The 16,613-nt window shown below is 45.8% G+C and overlaps 1 protein-coding gene across 2 annotated transcripts; it reads left to right on the forward strand.

Annotated features, from left to right (window-relative positions):
- The first annotated feature begins 860 nt into the window (after window positions 1-860).
- bcar1 (BCAR1 scaffold protein, Cas family member) lies at window positions 861-16,611 on the forward strand. Of its 2 annotated transcripts, none has more exons than XM_076042918.1 (8): window positions 861-1,443; window positions 9,218-9,931; window positions 10,952-11,104; window positions 11,478-11,573; window positions 11,948-12,337; window positions 13,181-14,029; window positions 14,823-14,909; window positions 15,231-16,611. In XM_076042918.1, the coding sequence occupies exons 1-8, from the start codon at window positions 1,432-1,434 to the stop codon at window positions 15,774-15,776; spliced, it is 2,847 nt and encodes a 948-aa protein (XP_075899033.1). In that variant the 5' UTR covers window positions 861-1,431; the 3' UTR covers window positions 15,777-16,611. The 2 variants fall into 2 exon arrangements, with proteins under 2 accessions (XP_075899033.1, XP_075899035.1); XM_076042920.1 differs by lacking the exon at window positions 861-1,443 and adding an exon at window positions 6,675-7,080.
- The last annotated feature ends 2 nt before the right edge of the window (window positions 16,612-16,613 follow it).

Here is a 16,613-nt window from a genome sequence, read left to right on the forward strand (position 1 = left end):
TTATAGTTTTCTTCAATTAACATGAAATACAACATAACAAGGCACACATCAACAATGTTACAAACATTCGGACTGCATTCACTAACTTATATTGTTCAGAGGTAAACAAAAAAGGGAAAAGCAAAGAAGAGAACCAAGGGGATAATATGGCCTAAATCTTTCCCATCATCCATCCAACCATCAGTATTCACTCAGTTCCATAATTTCCAGAACTTGCCAAGTTTGTTCTTTATAGTGCAACTCATCTTTTCAAAAACTACGTAAAAAGTAATTCCCCTCTACCATTGTCCTATATATGGCACATGGTGTATCTGAACGTTTGCCTTCCAATAAACAAATATATATATATAAAGTACCTTTTTGGTCTCCACATTTGAAGCAGGTGTCAGGAATGTTGGGGTTAAAGTGATGCAACGTAGCAGATAGACACATTCCACTTATCCGTTTATATTGTAACAGTTTGGAGTTGGCTGTATGTTAGTGTTTTGTGGCACTAACAGTCTCATAAAGGAATAAGAAAGCTAATGTTGAATTTAGGTGTATTTGTGTGGCTATAATTTCAAACCCTGAAATGTCATTTTTCTTAACACATTACAATTTCGGGGGGGGGGGGGCAAGGAGAAAAGGGATCACTATCGATATCGACAAAATCAACTTTGGATTTACTTGGCATTGGATCAGGATGAAAATGAAAGGAATTGAACAGAATTGTCTAACGTTTGTTCATTTCGGCTAAATAAATACATAAATAACCCATCCTAATATGTGCCCCCCCCCTTAAATATAATTTGTGCTTACGCCTCCGAGGACCCTCCCTCTCCCGCCCCTTTTCCCACCGCTATCAGAAAGTACCATGGCTAACGGTGGGACGGTCTCTTTAAGGCTGAGTCGTCTCATCCGAGTGGGGGGAACACAAGCAGCCAGGCAGGCATCTACACGGCAGAGGCGGTGCCCCCCCCTTTTTTTTTTTTGCGGTCACGGGCAGAAAAATAAGACTTTTCACAAGCTGGAGGTGGCCTATCAGAACGTAATCCGTGCCCTTTACCAACTGCTACCGAACAGCAACCGCCAACCGAGCCTCGAAAAGAAAGGCCGTGACAGAGGAGAGGAACGGCGAAAACAGGGAGACAGACATGTCGGCTTGACGGCGAATGGGCCGCACTGCCGCTACTCTTGCCGCAAACCGGTGATTTTTCTCTCCCCCTCTGCCTGCCGAGGCATTCACTTGCATTAAGCTCAACACCGCCCTGCGTAGCTGGATATTCCCCCTGTCCGAGACACTTCGGTATGGAACGGACGAAGGAGGACTGACAACCACGGCATCCGGGAAGACATTTATAAGACCTGGAAGTGGTGGTGGTGGTGGTGGTGGGGGGGAAATCCAAAGTGCGCGATTTACAGGGAGAAGCCAAGGAGAGTAACTGCAGCAAAATGTCTGTCCCTGTAAGTATGTCAGCCCCGAGGCTCTTTTACGACTTTGCTGTCCTTAGGTGTTTTAGTTATTCACGACAAGACCAAACATGTTGAAGGAACCCGGTACACACCCTGTTCGCTAGCTCCGTTTTGACACTCCAATTGTGTGGTGTTTGTAAAATGTACGTACGGTGTCAAAGAAAACCCACAACATTTGTTTGTTTGTTTGTTTGTTTATTTATTCATAGTTTAGTATTTTTGCCAGTCCCTGTCACAACCGTGATTTCAGGACAAAAATCCCCTGTTCCTAATTAATGCTTAAAACTTCATTTTTTTCCATTAGTCCCACAAGTCTGGTGTGGTTGAGTACATTTTTCCAGCTTGTCGAAACCCCCCCCTTCAGTTTCATCTTCTCTCTGAACTGTGACTTTACATCAACACCTTGGGTTATGGGGGAAATTAATTTCATCGTGAGCAAATGGGTAAACTAGGTCACAGTGCCTGAGCTGTTTAAATGATTCAATTTCATCCCATAAACTTAAACACCCTTTCCTTAAGTCCCATTCAAGTTTAACACGCACTAAACTGGAAGCAAGGGTAGAACTGCTGAAAGTGATTTGTGTTCTTGCTCCATTTTGCAACAGAACATATGTGACCCATAGAACTTGGTCGGGTTGCTCAAATATATATATATTTTTTTGTTAAAGACTGTTTTCTTATGTATTGAAATCATAATTATTGGAACAATTTTTCATCAAAGACGTTGTGTTTATTGAACTTCTGAGAACTTCTGATGACCAAAACATCGGTGGTCAAACACCATCCTGTTGACCAACTTTGTCTCCGTCTTTTCTTTTTTCGCATTTTATTTGATTGATGGATTGACTCTGAGCAGTGTTGTAAAAACATGACGCAGTCACAAGACATTTATTACAAAAAAAATGACAAACTGTCACTAAATGCAGATTATTGTAAAACATCCGTGGAAAAAAACAACACTGTACTTTGCAGCTAGGTTGGAAAATAATGTTGAAAAGCATGTCGCTGTCTTAAGTGTAATTGTAAGGAGCCTGTTGCTTTTTGAAGTGAGTCTCTGTGACTCTCTGATTCAAAGTTAGAATGCAAATAATAAGGGGTTAGGCATTATGCACATTTCAGTGTCCTCAGAGACAAGAGAGTTAACAAGTAATAGCATTACCAGTCCAGCAGTTGTGGGCTGTCAGGGCCAGCAAGGCCCTCTCTGCTGGCCTAAAGATCTTCAAAAAAATATATTTTTTGTGAATGTGTGAATAAGACAATTTTTCACAGTCTGTTCTGTTCATGTCCAATTATATCCACTCAGTCGTGCTGCATCCAGTGTTAGTTTGTGTTGACAGGTTCTATGAAATCTGCCTAAAGCCTTCAGACACAATCAAGTGTTCCAACTGAGTGGAAAACTTGTCATTCACAAGCATTTGCGCATCTAGAGACCGACATATTTGCCAATTTCTTCTTTGCAAAACAGCTTAAGCTGAGTTAGATTAGATGGATGTTAGTGAACGACTGTTTTCAGATCTTGCCACAGATTCTTAATTGGATTTAGGTCTGGACTTTGACTTGTCCATTCTGACACATGATTGTGGTTTTGTTTTACGCCATTCCACTGTTGCCATGGCTTGGGTTGTTGTCCTACTGGAAGGTGAACCTCTGCCTCAGTCTCAAGTCTTTTGCAAGCTCCAACAGGTTTTCTTCCAAGATCGTCCTGTATTTGGCGAAATCTGCCTTCCCACCAATTCTGACCATCCTCCCCATCCCTGCTGAAGAGAAGCACCCCCAGAGCAAGATGCTGCCACCCCCATGTTTAACAGTTGGGGTGGTGTCTTCAGAGTGAAGTGCAGTGTTAGTTTTTCACCACCCGTAATGTTTTGCATTTAGGCCCACAAAGATTTGGTCTCAACCAACTCGAGCACCTTCCTCGAGATGATTGCCGAGTCCCCCCCATGTGGGGTCTGGCAAACTTGTAAATGGGGCTTCTTACGGTTCTTACAATGGCTTTCTGCTTACACAACTGATAGTTGTCCTTTGGACAGATTCCTCCATCTGAGCTGTGAATCTCTTTAGTTCTTCCAGACTCACCATGGGCCTCTTGGCTACGTCTCTGATCAGTGCTGTCCTTCTTCGCCCGGGTCCGCTCCAGCTTTCTTCCAACTGGGGAGTTTTTCCCGGGCCACTGTTGCTTCGTACTTACTCCGAAGAGATCTGATGGTTTCTCTTTGGACGGCTTAAAGCACTTCAGTGGAACCTAGATCAGTGACGGGCGTACCAAAAGTACAGTGGTACTTGGGAACAATGGTAACAGTTAGGAACCTAGCCAAAGAAGCCGAAGAGCGCCAGTGCTACGAAGGGGTCAGATTTTAGATTGCAGCACTCATTCAGTCAAACCTCCCCCACCTCCAAACTTACCAGTGAATTGCGTTGGCCTTCACACATCATAAAGGATGCCATCCACGACAAGCGTGCAGATTTCTCCAACTGTAAGGTGCTTTGTCGTCATTATTTTCCTCTTTCACATGCGTCCCTCTTCATCGTTGATAGTCAGTATTTCAAATCTAGATACCAAACATGTTTGATATAAATCAGCTCATCCAGACCACCTCTGAGCAGATTGGTGAGGATATAAGATCTGCCTGAAATATATTTAATATTTTAGAATTGTCATCTTTCTCCTCCAGCTGCCTCTCAAGCGATACTAAAATGGTGTAGAGTAACTGATCCAAGGCGCTTCCTTTTCCAAAAATGACACACATGACATGACATTTGAGACCTACATAAATAAATGGAAATGTGCATGGCAGCGGATCTTTGAAAAAAAAAAAAAAATGCTGAATTGCAGAATTTGCGAAAGAAAAAAAGCTTAAAATTGAAACATTGACTTAAACGGCATGCTCTTACAACAGATATTACACGTACAGTCAGAGAAGATCCTTTTGTCAAACTGCCGGGATCTGTTTACTGGTTTTCAGGAAAACAGATCACAACACACAGGAAACTGAGCATTCCTTTTGCCAGACAGAGGGGAAGTGGGATATTAGCCGTGTGTGTGTGTGTGTGTGTGTGTGTGTGTGTGTGTGTGTGTGTGTGTGTGTGTGTGTGTGTGTGTGTGTGTGTGTGTGTGTGTGTGTGTGTGTGTGTGGAGAGAGGCAGTTCAAATTAATCTACAAATGACTTGTCTATTGGGTTGACAGCTCTCCATTACAAAACACAATTAAACTCACTGGGAAGATGTGAGAGCAGTGACACTGGATCAGGAGTATGTTAGCCCGAATTGCCCGAGCGGCGGCGGCGAAAGCACGCATGCTTGGTTACATGCACATGCAGTAGTCGACAGCGACCAAAAAAAAAAATGACTCTCCAATTTTAAATGCGCAAGTCAGACTTTTCAGTCAGTGCATGAACATGCACTTTAGGTAATCGCAGTATGGCTAGAGCAGAGTCATTGCAGATGGAACGTGGCATAACTGAAGGAGTTTTTTTTTTTTTTTTGTCTCACAAAAATGTTTTAGGGCGCATTTTAAAGCCTATATCCTTCGTCTGAATAGGCGGAATAAGCTTTTTCGATCTCAGTGAAGACTCGTCTAAAGGCTCCACCCACTGAAAAATCGTCTGCGGCACCGCAGCAGAAGAAAGTTGAGAGCTTCGGTCACTCATGTGCATCATCATCGCTTTTGAAAAGCCCCTCTCGGGTGTAATATCGTTTTCAATGAACTTTGGCAATAAAAAAAAAAGCAGATCTTGGCCAAAAAAACTTAGCTTAGCAGCGTTAGCCTGTGAGGCACTCCAACTCTATGCGCTCTCGACATAATGTGCGTCCTACTTAGGTTACGTGGGGCGATAGCCTCCACTGTTTGCCACACGTTGATGACACTATGGCGCCCGCCATACTTTCAAAATCTGCCCAGTAACAGCTCTCATAATGTACCGGTGAACAGCAGTGCTTTAGGGAACTGTTCTTGAAACAGGTGGTGAAAGACTGCGAAAGCTGGTGTGTCTCTTCAACATTCTGTTTTATTCTATTCTATCCTATGCTGGAGCTCCACCCGCCCGTCCACCACACCCTGCCCCTGTACCCAGGTCGGACGGCCAATTTGCACGTCCTGACGCACGGGTCAGAGTCTCCGATCAGAGTACCTCACTAAACCATCCCGGAAGTAGCGGTCGAGGCGACGGGCGGTGTGTACAAAGGGCAGGGACCTAATCAACGCGAGCTTATGACTCACGTTCACTTGGAATTCGGTGTTCGTGGGAAATGCTCGCAATCCCCAATCCCCATCATGAGTGGGGTGCTGGCAGCAGGTGGAAGTGTGGTGCACCGCTCACTCCGTAGTTTTTAGCTGCTCATCACACCGCGTTTTAACATCTGCTGTTAGCTAGCTAGTAATTCATCGATGGCTTATTGAGAACTAATCACCTTTGCTGTTAGACCTCATAATATATTACTTCAAGCGTGGATTGCTTTCAATTTGGAGGGGGTGGACAGTCTACTTTATTTACCGCTGAAGCGCCAGCTTGTAAGGCCCCGTGATGTTGACATGCAGGTGCTGCCGTGGCAAGTGTGTGCGTGCGTGTGTGTCAGAGCAAACAGAGTGAAGCTTTTCCATTGCGTATCATCTCCCGTGTGTGTGTGTGTGTGTGTGTGTGTGTGTGTGTGTGTGTGTGTGTGTGTGTGTGTGTGTGTGTGTGTGTGTGTGTGTGTGTGTGTGTGTGTGTGTGTGTGTGTGTGTGTGTTTTTGTCTGTCTTTTTTTAAATTCTAGTTTCATCAGTATAAGTAGCTGCATTTCCATTCCAGTTTTTCGCAAAAATAAAAGCTATATTTCTAAAATTTCAACAAAGTACAGTTGCGATTTGCAGGCGTTTCCTTCCCATATTTGGCGTAACATCTCGCCCCGAGATATATTTGCGGTACACCTCTACTGTGTATCGATACATCTGGAAAAACCACCTCATGAGAGCGCAAAAACCTTTCAGCGATATTCGAGAGGTTTTTCGAAGTTTCTGTGTTTCCGTTACCAGTTTTTTATTGCGATATTTAGGTTTTGCGGAATTCCAGGGGTAATGGCAACGCAGATAGTGAGTATACATCATTACTTAAATGAGGGAGCGCTGCTTTCTACTCGCGGTCCTACTGCACAACGCGGTCAATGATGGCGAGCTAATGAAAGTGCAGGGCTCATTTGCATGAAAAGGATTCTCCGCAGGCCAGTGGCAAGAATAGATGCAGGGAACGTCAGGAAATGACGTCGGCACTGCACCCTCTTTTCCCCTCGGAAAAGAGAGAGAAATGCAGAAGGGGCAAGCAGGGTTAAAGTAAGTGGGCAGAACATTGCCTTCATTCTTGATGTGTGAGATCACAGAGCGGCAGAATGTGTCAAGATCTGCCTCGGTACGAGACCGAACAAGACCTCAGACTGTGAAGGAAGCGGCAGTAGGACATAGGAGGGAAGTATGAAAGAGGATAAAGAGGAAAGCAGGGGCGGTTCGCAAAACTTTATGGTCTTTTTCTCATTTCATTTCCTTTTACGTTGCTTTTCGGAACTGGGAGACCCTGTTGGCAAAGTGTCCGACGGTTTTCAAGCACCGTAGTTGCTTCACTGCGGCGGAGATAACAAAAAAAAAAAATGAACAATGCGGTAAGTAGTTTTGTGTACGCAAGTTTGTGTTTGTGTCAGGGAGGGAAAGAGAGCGAGATTCCTGCGTCTGGGTATGAGCGGTGCCTTGTTTGGTGTCTACTCATCTTTAGTTAGTAGTGGAGCGTGCCTGTCGTGCCTGTGTGTGTGTGTGTGTGTGTGTGTGTGTGTGTGTGTGTGTGTGTGTGTGTGTGTGTGTGTGTGTGTGTGTGTGTGTGTGTGTGTGTGTGTGTGTGTGTGTGTGTGTCGGGGGAGGAGTAAACAGGAAAGGAAAACTCATAGTGGGAGGAGGCGGGAAAGTTGCTGATTTCTTCTTTTGTTAGTTCCTAACAGTGCGCACTTTATTCCTTATACTGTACTGCAGGGGGAATCTGGTGTAGTTTCTGTTTTGGCCAGTTTTTAAAATACCTACCAGAGTCAAGAAAGTGTGACTAAAGCAGAAGAGGTCTGTGTTTAGATTTGTATATATAAAGCTAATTCATGGAAAAACATGAACATGAAGAAAAAATGACTTTCCTGAACTTGTACACTTATTTTTACACATATTTGGGGCTTTTAACAATTGAATTAGTAATACACGTTTGTGTGTAGGCATGTTTACAGAAAGAAAAAAGTAAAGCAGGTAGAAGGAAAGAAACGGGATTATGGGCTAAAGACAGGGAGGGACTGAATGTGTTGAAATTTAGAAATCCAGACAGTGACGGAGAAGGTGTTCAAAGGAGAAGAGGGGGAGGGACACAAACTGACAGTAAGAGTCCTATACTATTATCAGAGGCTTGTGTTGACTGTTGACTCACGGCTCTTGTTCGCAATGCGTTTGTGAACCTGAAAGGTTAACTCGTCAGGAATGCGGCTTATGCTTATGCGGCTTTTTCTTTTGTTTTATCGGTAAAAGCTGAACCTACTCGCCATAAATACATGAATACAAGTGGATAATCGCAGCACTAAGACACTGGTCTGCACAGGAGGAAATTGATACTCAAATTATCTGTAAGTGACTGATTCACAGTCTCACACCTGCATCCAGCAGGTGAGCAGTAGGCGAGAGGTCGTCACCGTCGAGTGGCAAACTGGCGCTCGCCGCCGCACTCTCCCCGTATATTATACGACAGTGGCGTCTTTCTTCTTGGACAATCACAGTAAGCACAAGAGCCATCGACGGTCTAATTTACGTCAAGGGTAACACACACAGCAGGTAAAGCAGCACCCCCCGCCCACGTCCTTGTACGTCAGGCTGTCTGTCTTTCTTGTAAAACATTGACAGAAAGTGTCATAACACCCACCAGTTGATATTAAGAGTCCAGGCCAGGGCTACCCTGTCGTTGCAAAGGCGGGTATACATGTTAGCCAATACTCGGATTACCTCCGCAGCATGTTGACTTGGAGCGAGGACATCACTTCAATCCGGTCATAATCTACCTCTGCAACCTCTGTTGCATGAGGTCGCCACCCTATTTGATTACAGAATTAATAAAACTACTGTTAGAATGTTGTTGCACGCACATATCGTAATGCTTGCCTCATTTGACGACCCGCATAGATTAGCCTTGTATGAATTATCCTCAAAACTAGGCTTTACACCGATCATATCGGCTATATGGGATCGGCCGATATTTGGCATTTTTTTAAATATTCGTGATCGGGCGTCATGTCATAAATCTCCGATCAATGACGTCATGGTCGTGTTGAAACTTTTTTCGAGCTATCTGCAATATATGCAACGCTACAGTACCTGGCGGGGGAACGTCGGCAAAAAATTTCAACACGACAAATTTAATCAGGCACTTGGAAAAGATACAGACGGAGGAGCATGTCGAGTTCAAGAAACGCAGCGCGGAGAAAGGAAAAAGAAAAGCAAACTCCGAAACGGATGCTAAAGCAAATAACTTTAGACAGTGCTCGTCCGTATAGTCGGGAAAGTGAGAAGGCAAGGGGTGGCACAAGGAAGCTGCTGGAGTTTGTGTTAAGTACATAAACAAGTAATTTAAATATTGCTCCTCACGTGATCGGTGATTGATGATCGGCACAAAAAAATCGTGATCGTGTAAAGCCTACCCAAAACTCTACCTTTTTCAACTATGTAGCAAATACACAAACATGTCACGCCTGAGAGTTTTGTTGTTGCTTTTCTTCTCCACAGAATATATTGGCCAAGGCGTTGTATGACAATGTTGCAGAGTCTCCGGATGAACTCTCGTTCCGTAAGGGAGACATCATGACGGTGTTGGAGAGGGACACGCAGGGATTGGACGGCTGGTGGCTGTGTTCCCTCCATGGCCGCCAAGGGATCGTCCCGGGCAACCGCCTCAAGATTCTTGTCGGCATGTACGACGGCAAAAGGGACATGGTCGATGCAGCTGGTGCCTCTTCTCCATCCCAGCACCAAGCCCTCCCCTCCCAAAGTGCTTATGCCAAGCCCGCATATGCACCTTCTGTAGCTGCCGCCGTGGCTGCTTCATCTTCCGGATTGGCCAACAAGATCCTTCCGTCATCTCAGTACACGTCAATGCACCCGCTCTATTCCGCCCCCAATCCGACGCAACCTAGCGCCGACTCCATTTACATGATGCCCCCCTCCCACAGCCCAAAAGCAAGTCTCCAGAACCTGTATCAAGTTCCCGGTGGGCCGTCTCCAGCAACCCAGCCAGGACTCCCCAGCAAGGACCTCGTTGCCTCGCAAAGAAAGTACCAGTTGCCAAGGCAAGATGTGTACCAGGTGCCCTCTCCTATGGGCCATGCACTGAGCCAGGGAGGAGCCCCGGCTGGAGGAGTAGTCGCTGAGCAGGAGGTGTACCAGGTGCCGCCATACATGGACAAGGGGAACTGGGAGACTAGTACAAAGCCAGCGGGAAAGGTAAGGGCTTTGATTGCTTGACTGGTTCATTCATTTGGAAAATACTCGGTGGATGTGTTGAAAGAAGAGAGTAAGCAAGCAGGGATTTTGTTAACTGAAAAGTGAGAAGATGTGTGTTGTTTGCACATTGGCCTAATATAGTTTTCTGGAACTTAAAGGTGCAGGGATAATTTCTCCAATTAGAAAAAGGGAGACGAACAGAGCTTTGTGTCTATTTAAAAAAAAATTTAAGATTTCCATCTAGTTTGTCTTTGTGTTTCTGTCTTATTTGTCATCTCCATGACCATGCTTTTACACTGCTGTGCATCTTTTGCACGGAGGGATGGGCGTTGATTGGAGTGATTGGGTTTCTGGAGAGAAAATGTCTGAAACAGAGCGGGAAAAACACGCCCACAACTGCAAAGGAATGTGTTGATGTTTTATAGTGACCTAAACTGCAATACCGGGCCTGCAAGACCATCACAGTCATTTTTTACCTGCACCAAAGACAACTTGAACGTGAACTAAATGAAAAGCCATTCGCCTAAATCCCCACGCCACCACTGAGTCAACCCGCTTGTGACATTTCTGAGCCCTGCAGAGGTGCAGTAATAATCAGCGACTTTCAACCAGATTGTAGTACTGAGTCAAATCTTTTCACTCAGGCACTTCTTACTAGAGGTTACTCCCAAAGTGCTTTCCATATACAAAACATGGCCCAAAAATGGCCGTTCTGCTACTTGAACTGACAGGAAGTGCAACAAGACTAAAATGGGGGGACAGATTGACAGCACTCGCTTATATCCGCTTGGCGTTTACAGATTCGCACAGGTCAGGAAGTAACAAATTTAAAGAATGGCTATAAGTTACACCTATTCACATTTTTCAATGACTTTCAAAGGAGTTAAACCAGAAATTCTGTCACTCACTGGACGTCCAAATCCACAACCATCCTTTTTTTTGTTTTTAAACCATCGGCTCTGAATGCTGCCTGTTGCGTCACCACTGATCAGCATCCTTTGAACGCGATTCTGTGTGCAGGTGGTGGTTCCCACTCGGGTCGGACAGGTTTATCGATATGACACAACCAGGACGGCGGAGCGTGGCGAATACGACATCCTGCCCAGTCATCTGCCTCTCAACCAGCAGGACGTGTATGACGTGCCGCCTGTTCGGCAGCAGTACAACACTCAGGTACCTGGCAGTGCACAAAGCCGTACTGCAGCTTTAGTGTGGAAGTCATTCTGGTGAGAGGTAGGAAGGAAGTACCTGCTCGTTACCACAGTAGGTCTGTAAGCAATTTCAGAACTTGAAGAAGACTCTCAGACGAGACGGGAGATCTTCAACTCCCAGTCCAGTTGCTTTTCATTGAACTCTCTGGGATTACGACCTTCAGATGTGTCTCCGTCATCATTTCTTAATCCAATATCGGGGTCCCGAGCTTTTACCCCCCAATAAAGTCCTCCTCTGTCTCATTCTAGCCTAATCTGAATGTAGTATTGGTGGTTGTTTGTGTTACGTTCTTGAGTGTGCGCGCCTCGTTAATCAGTCGTGCTTTTCTCCTCAGGTGTACGACACGCCGCCCATCGTGGTCAAGGGGCCCTCCGGTGGTCAAGATATATACGACACACCACCAAGTAAAGACAAGAATGCTCATCAGATGGTAAAAGAATGAATTTGCACACGCTTTATATTTCAATTTTTCAAAGTAGCCACCTTTCATAGAAAGCTTATTATTGAACGTGTTTTTCTTTGCTGCATAACGACATATATCTTGCTCATATATTTGATGTGTTCGTTTTTTTTTTTTTTTTGTAGCTTTACAACTTTCTACCACTGCAGAAAGTTGTAAAGCTAAAAAAAAATTTTTTTTTCATTTAGGTTAATTAAAAAAAAAAACTCTTCATACAGCAGCTAATTATTATAGTTGGTTAAATGATAACAAACCCTTTTTTTTTTTTTTTTTTTACGTCTCATTCTGTGTTGGTGCTCACTGTTTATCTCCCCCCCCCCCACCCCCCCCCGCATTTTCCTCAGGCTTACGGTTTGGCTCCGTCCGTCTGTAGAGACGCCCCCTCAGGCGCTCACCCGAGCAGGGAGGAGACCTACGACGTGCCGCCCCACTTCTCCAAAGTCAAGCAGCACGTGCCCGCGCCGCCTCCGCTGTATCTCAGCGACAACCTCAACGCAGACGACACCGAGCCAGACATTCCGGAGGACGTGTACGACGTCCCGCCCCCCATCCTGAAGGATCAGCATCACGGGGACAAGAGCGCGGCCTGCCAGACGGCGGACGAGGTGTATGACACCCCGGCCAACCTGCGGGCCGCTGGGCAGCCCCGGCAGGACGTGTACGATTTCCCACGGGAGCTGGACGACCGAGGAGGAGAGAGAAACGAGCACTATATCTACGACGTGCCGCCGCAGGTGGGGGAGAATGAAGGCGTCGTCTCCAAAGAGATTAAAAAAAAAAAAAAAAATTTAATTGAGAAAAAAAATCTGAAAATATTAAATTAAAGAAAACAAAATTATTTTGGTTGTGTAGGCAGAAGAAAGTGTATGTGGGGTAGTTTCTTGGCCATATTTTTTTTGTTTTAGCTTTTATTAAAGATGAGCCTGTCTATAGCTGCGTCTCCATTACCGCTAGAATTGCGCCAAAAAACCTAAATATGGCGATATTAAAGTGATAATAGAAACACCTAAACTATCGCTTGAAAGGTTTTCACGCTGTCATGAGGTGTCGATATACGGTAGAGATCCATCGCAAAAGTGTCATGGAAACACTTTTTTTTTCGCATTTACACGTCAGCGGACGTGACGTACGGGGGTCACGTGACCAGTCCGCCTCAAGCGAAAATGGCGCGTTGTGTTTGGACGGAGGAGTAGACGGAGTATATTTTACAAGTAACCAAAGGTAAAAGTATAACAACCGTTCTTGATAGCATTAAAACGCAAACAAGCGAAATTCTCGTAAAAATTTCTTACGCGCGATTTTACGAGAATTGCGGCTTTATGCGCTTCGACACCATTCAGTGGAAACACCTGCAAATTGCAATTGTGCTTTGTCAAAATTTTAGAAATATCGCTTTTATTTTGCGAAAAACTCTCATGGAAACGCAGCTTGTGTCGGAACAAAACCTTCATAATGTGTTGTCCTTAATCTTTAACATTTTTTGATTTTGCCTCCAGACTCTCAATACGTAGGTAGTGTAACTTGTGACGCAAGGTCATTCAGTCCAGTTTTTCCACTGATGCGCATGCGTTTTCCAGGTTGTGCGGGATCCCCAGCCCACGAGCGAGGAGCTCAGCGTGTCCTTCAAGCGCCTGTCCGCTTCCAGCACCGGGAGTGGGCGGAGCAACCACTCGGCCTCCTCTGTGGACCTGCTCTCTGCGCGCGACGCCCTCCCCACCACCGGGGCCTCGCCAGCCAAACCTCTCATCCTGGACCTGGAGCAGGCCATGGAGCGCCTGTCTCGCCTTCAGCAAGCGGTGGAGTCCAGCGTGTCCCTCATGATGTCTTTCATCTCAGGCAGCTGGAGGAGTCCCGCCCACCTGGAAGGAAACCTCCAGGCCATCCACCAGGCCGCCGACCGGGTGCGCGCCGCCGTCCGAGACTTCCTGGAGTTCGCCCGGGGCGCCGTGGCCAACGCCGCGCAGGCCACCGACCGCTCCCTGCAGGCCAAGCTGAGCCGTCAGGTGGGCAAGATGGAGGAGGTCTTCCAGAGTCTGGTTCTCCACATCCAGAGTTTGGACGGCGTCTCCTGGTCGCACGCGGCGGTGGCGGCGTCCTCGCCCGGAGGCGACAGCCTGGACCAGCTGATCATGACGGCGCGGGGCATCCCCGACGACGCCAAGCAGCTGGCCTCCTTCCTCCACGGCAACGCGTCGCTGCTCTTCAAGCGGGCCAGTTGGCAGCAGCAGCAGCTGCCACTTCCGCCCATCCCCGGGGAAACGAGCGGCGGCGGCGGCCAGAGTGGCGGGAAGGTGATACAGATCCAGTCGCGGCCTCTCCCGTCCCCGCCGAAGTTTACCGCCGCGGAGGAAGAGGAGGGCGTGGACACGCAGTATGAGGTTACAGAGGAAGGCTGGATGGAGGATTACGACTATGTGCATTTACAGGTAAGCACTTTGCGTGTGCAGTTTTGAGGGCAGAAATACCGACGAAATAACAAGTTGACCGCAGACTGTTAATTATGATGTCACTTACTGGTTACGTTTAAGTGCATTACTGTTATTGTTGTTGTTACAACAATACGTTGAAAGGGAATCAATGTCCATCCACACACCGCGTTTGGACACCTGCTCATGCAATTAATTTTTTTTATATCTTTAAAAAATTATACACTGCAGATACTGAAGACATCAAATATATGAGCAAGATATATATAATTATGTCACTAAGAAAAGCACGTTGAATAACTCTAAATATGCTTTTTATGAAAGGCGTCTATTTTGAAGAATTTCAATATAAAATTTGTTTAAGTAATTTTCCACTTTTATTGTTTCCTCCATCATTCCACGTGCGTCCATACGCAGTTTTGATGCCTTCAGTGAGAAACTGCACTTTCAGTAGTCACGAGAATGAAAGAAAACCCCCCCATTAAATTCATAGGCGGAGTCCAAACTTTTGACTGGTCGTTAATGTCAGTGTAGCATCATCGTCGATAAATTGAAGAAGCTGCAAAAAAAAAAAAATATCGCAGAACCGACACATGGTGGTTGTCCGCCCTGCTAACAAAAAGTCCACACAAGCGAAGAGGGAGTGACAAGTGTGGCATATGAAACGTGTGCTGTTGTGTTTTTCATCATGCTAAATCTTCATGCTTACCGTAGAGAGGAGTAGCTTTACACACATGGTTGCAAATGAAATTCAGGTGAAATGACTTTTTTTTATGGCTTTTTGACCTCTCAGGGAAAGGAAGAATTTGAGAGGAACCAAAGACAGCTGCTGGAGAAAGGCAGCACCAGCAGACACAAGACACAACTGGAACAGCAGCAGGTGACTTGCACTCGTTTGAGCTCAATCAGGGCACAATTCGATCACATGCAGGAAATCTAATGCAGGAGAAATGTATTTAGTTTTGAAGGCAGATTTTCCTCAGCGCGTCTTTTCATCTCCTAGAGTTACAATTGGTCACGCGGGTTCTGATGATAATGTATTCATCCATCGTCATCGTCATCGCGCAGATGCAAACAGAGTACAACAATGGACAATAATGTCCCGAGTCTGTAGAATTGCGGTTACAAGAAAGAAAGAAAGAAAGAAAGAAAGAAAAGCTGGCCTAAAGTGCCGACTGTCCGCTCGTCTGTCTCCCTGCAGATTTCTCAGTTCGAGCGGCTGGAGCAGGAAGTCAGCCGGCCGATCAACAACGACATGACCGGCTGGGTCCCGTCCCTCCACCACCCTCTGGCCAACCAGCTGGCCCAGGGCAGCGCCGGAGACGCGGCCCCCTCCAAACTGTGCCGCGGCGACCAGCAGCTCCTCCTCTTCTACCACGAGCAGTGCGAGCAGAACGTCACCACCGTCACCAACGCCGTCGACGCCTTCTTCACCTCCGTCAACTCCAATCAGCCGCCCAAGATTTTCGTGGCCCACAGCAAGTTCGTCATCCTCAGCGCGCACAAACTGGTGTTCATCGGCGACACGCTCTCGCGACAGGCCAAGGCCCCGGAGGTGCGAGCCCAGGTGGCTCAGAGCAGCAACAGCCTCTGCGAGAAACTCAAAGACATCGTCATCAGCACCAAGACGGCGGCGCTCCAGTATCCTTCCCCCGCCGCCGCCAAGGAGATGGTGGAGAAGGTGAAGGAGCTGGCAGGGTGCACGCAGCAGTTCAGGATGGTGCTGGGACAGCTGCTGGTCATGTAGGAGTCACTCAATCCAGAGCTTTAAGAAGAGAAACGCACCAGACAGTGGCATTGGAAACGAGTCTTCCCCACCCCACCCCCACCCCCCCTCTGGAAGCGAGCGCGTTAACCCGAAAAGATTCACGTCACAGTAGCACCACTGCAGTAGAAATGGCAGAATTAAAGACAAACAGAAGATATATGATGAGGCAGAGTGCTGGATGTTCATCCTCCAGTTGGTTTCTTTCGTTAGGCTTGAAGGGACTTTAATCTTCTATGGGATTAGCCAACGGTTGTAAAATAATCATTGTAAATATTGAAGTCATTTATTTAGCCAGATCAACTGAAATGCAGTTATTTCTAGTTTATAAAAATAATTCTTTTTTTTTTCTGATAAAATGAAAAATAAAAGTGTAATATTCAAATAGATATTATTATTATTATTGATATTATTATTATTATTCTTATTATCATCATTATTATCATCATCATCACTTTAATGTATAATTATGACTGCTTCCTGGTCCACGTGCCACTATTGTCACTATTATGGATCTGTAAATTACAAATATGTCGTACTGTCTGTTTTATATCTGTGCTTTTCTACATCACTGACGGGCACATTTAAAAAAAAAAAAAAAAATAGATATTGAAAACTACAGCTGATGTGAACCTAAATCCAACTATTTCAACCATTTCAGTTGCACACCTTCTAAGATGACCTCAGATCCATGTCGATTTCTTTTCAACTGTGTATTAGTTGTTTTATGCAGGAATGTTTTTTTTTTGTTTTTTTTTAATGAGTGGAAACCTTACGATCTACAAATGACAGTAAACCCGTTTCAATTTTTGTTGGAGG

This window comes from Nelusetta ayraudi, unplaced genomic scaffold, assembly GCF_046127955.1.
Source record: "Nelusetta ayraudi isolate G7.1 ecotype Tasmania unplaced genomic scaffold, CSIRO-AGI_Nayr_v1 ptg000071l, whole genome shotgun sequence".
Classification (NCBI taxonomy): Eukaryota; Metazoa; Chordata; class Actinopteri; order Tetraodontiformes; family Monacanthidae; genus Nelusetta; species Nelusetta ayraudi.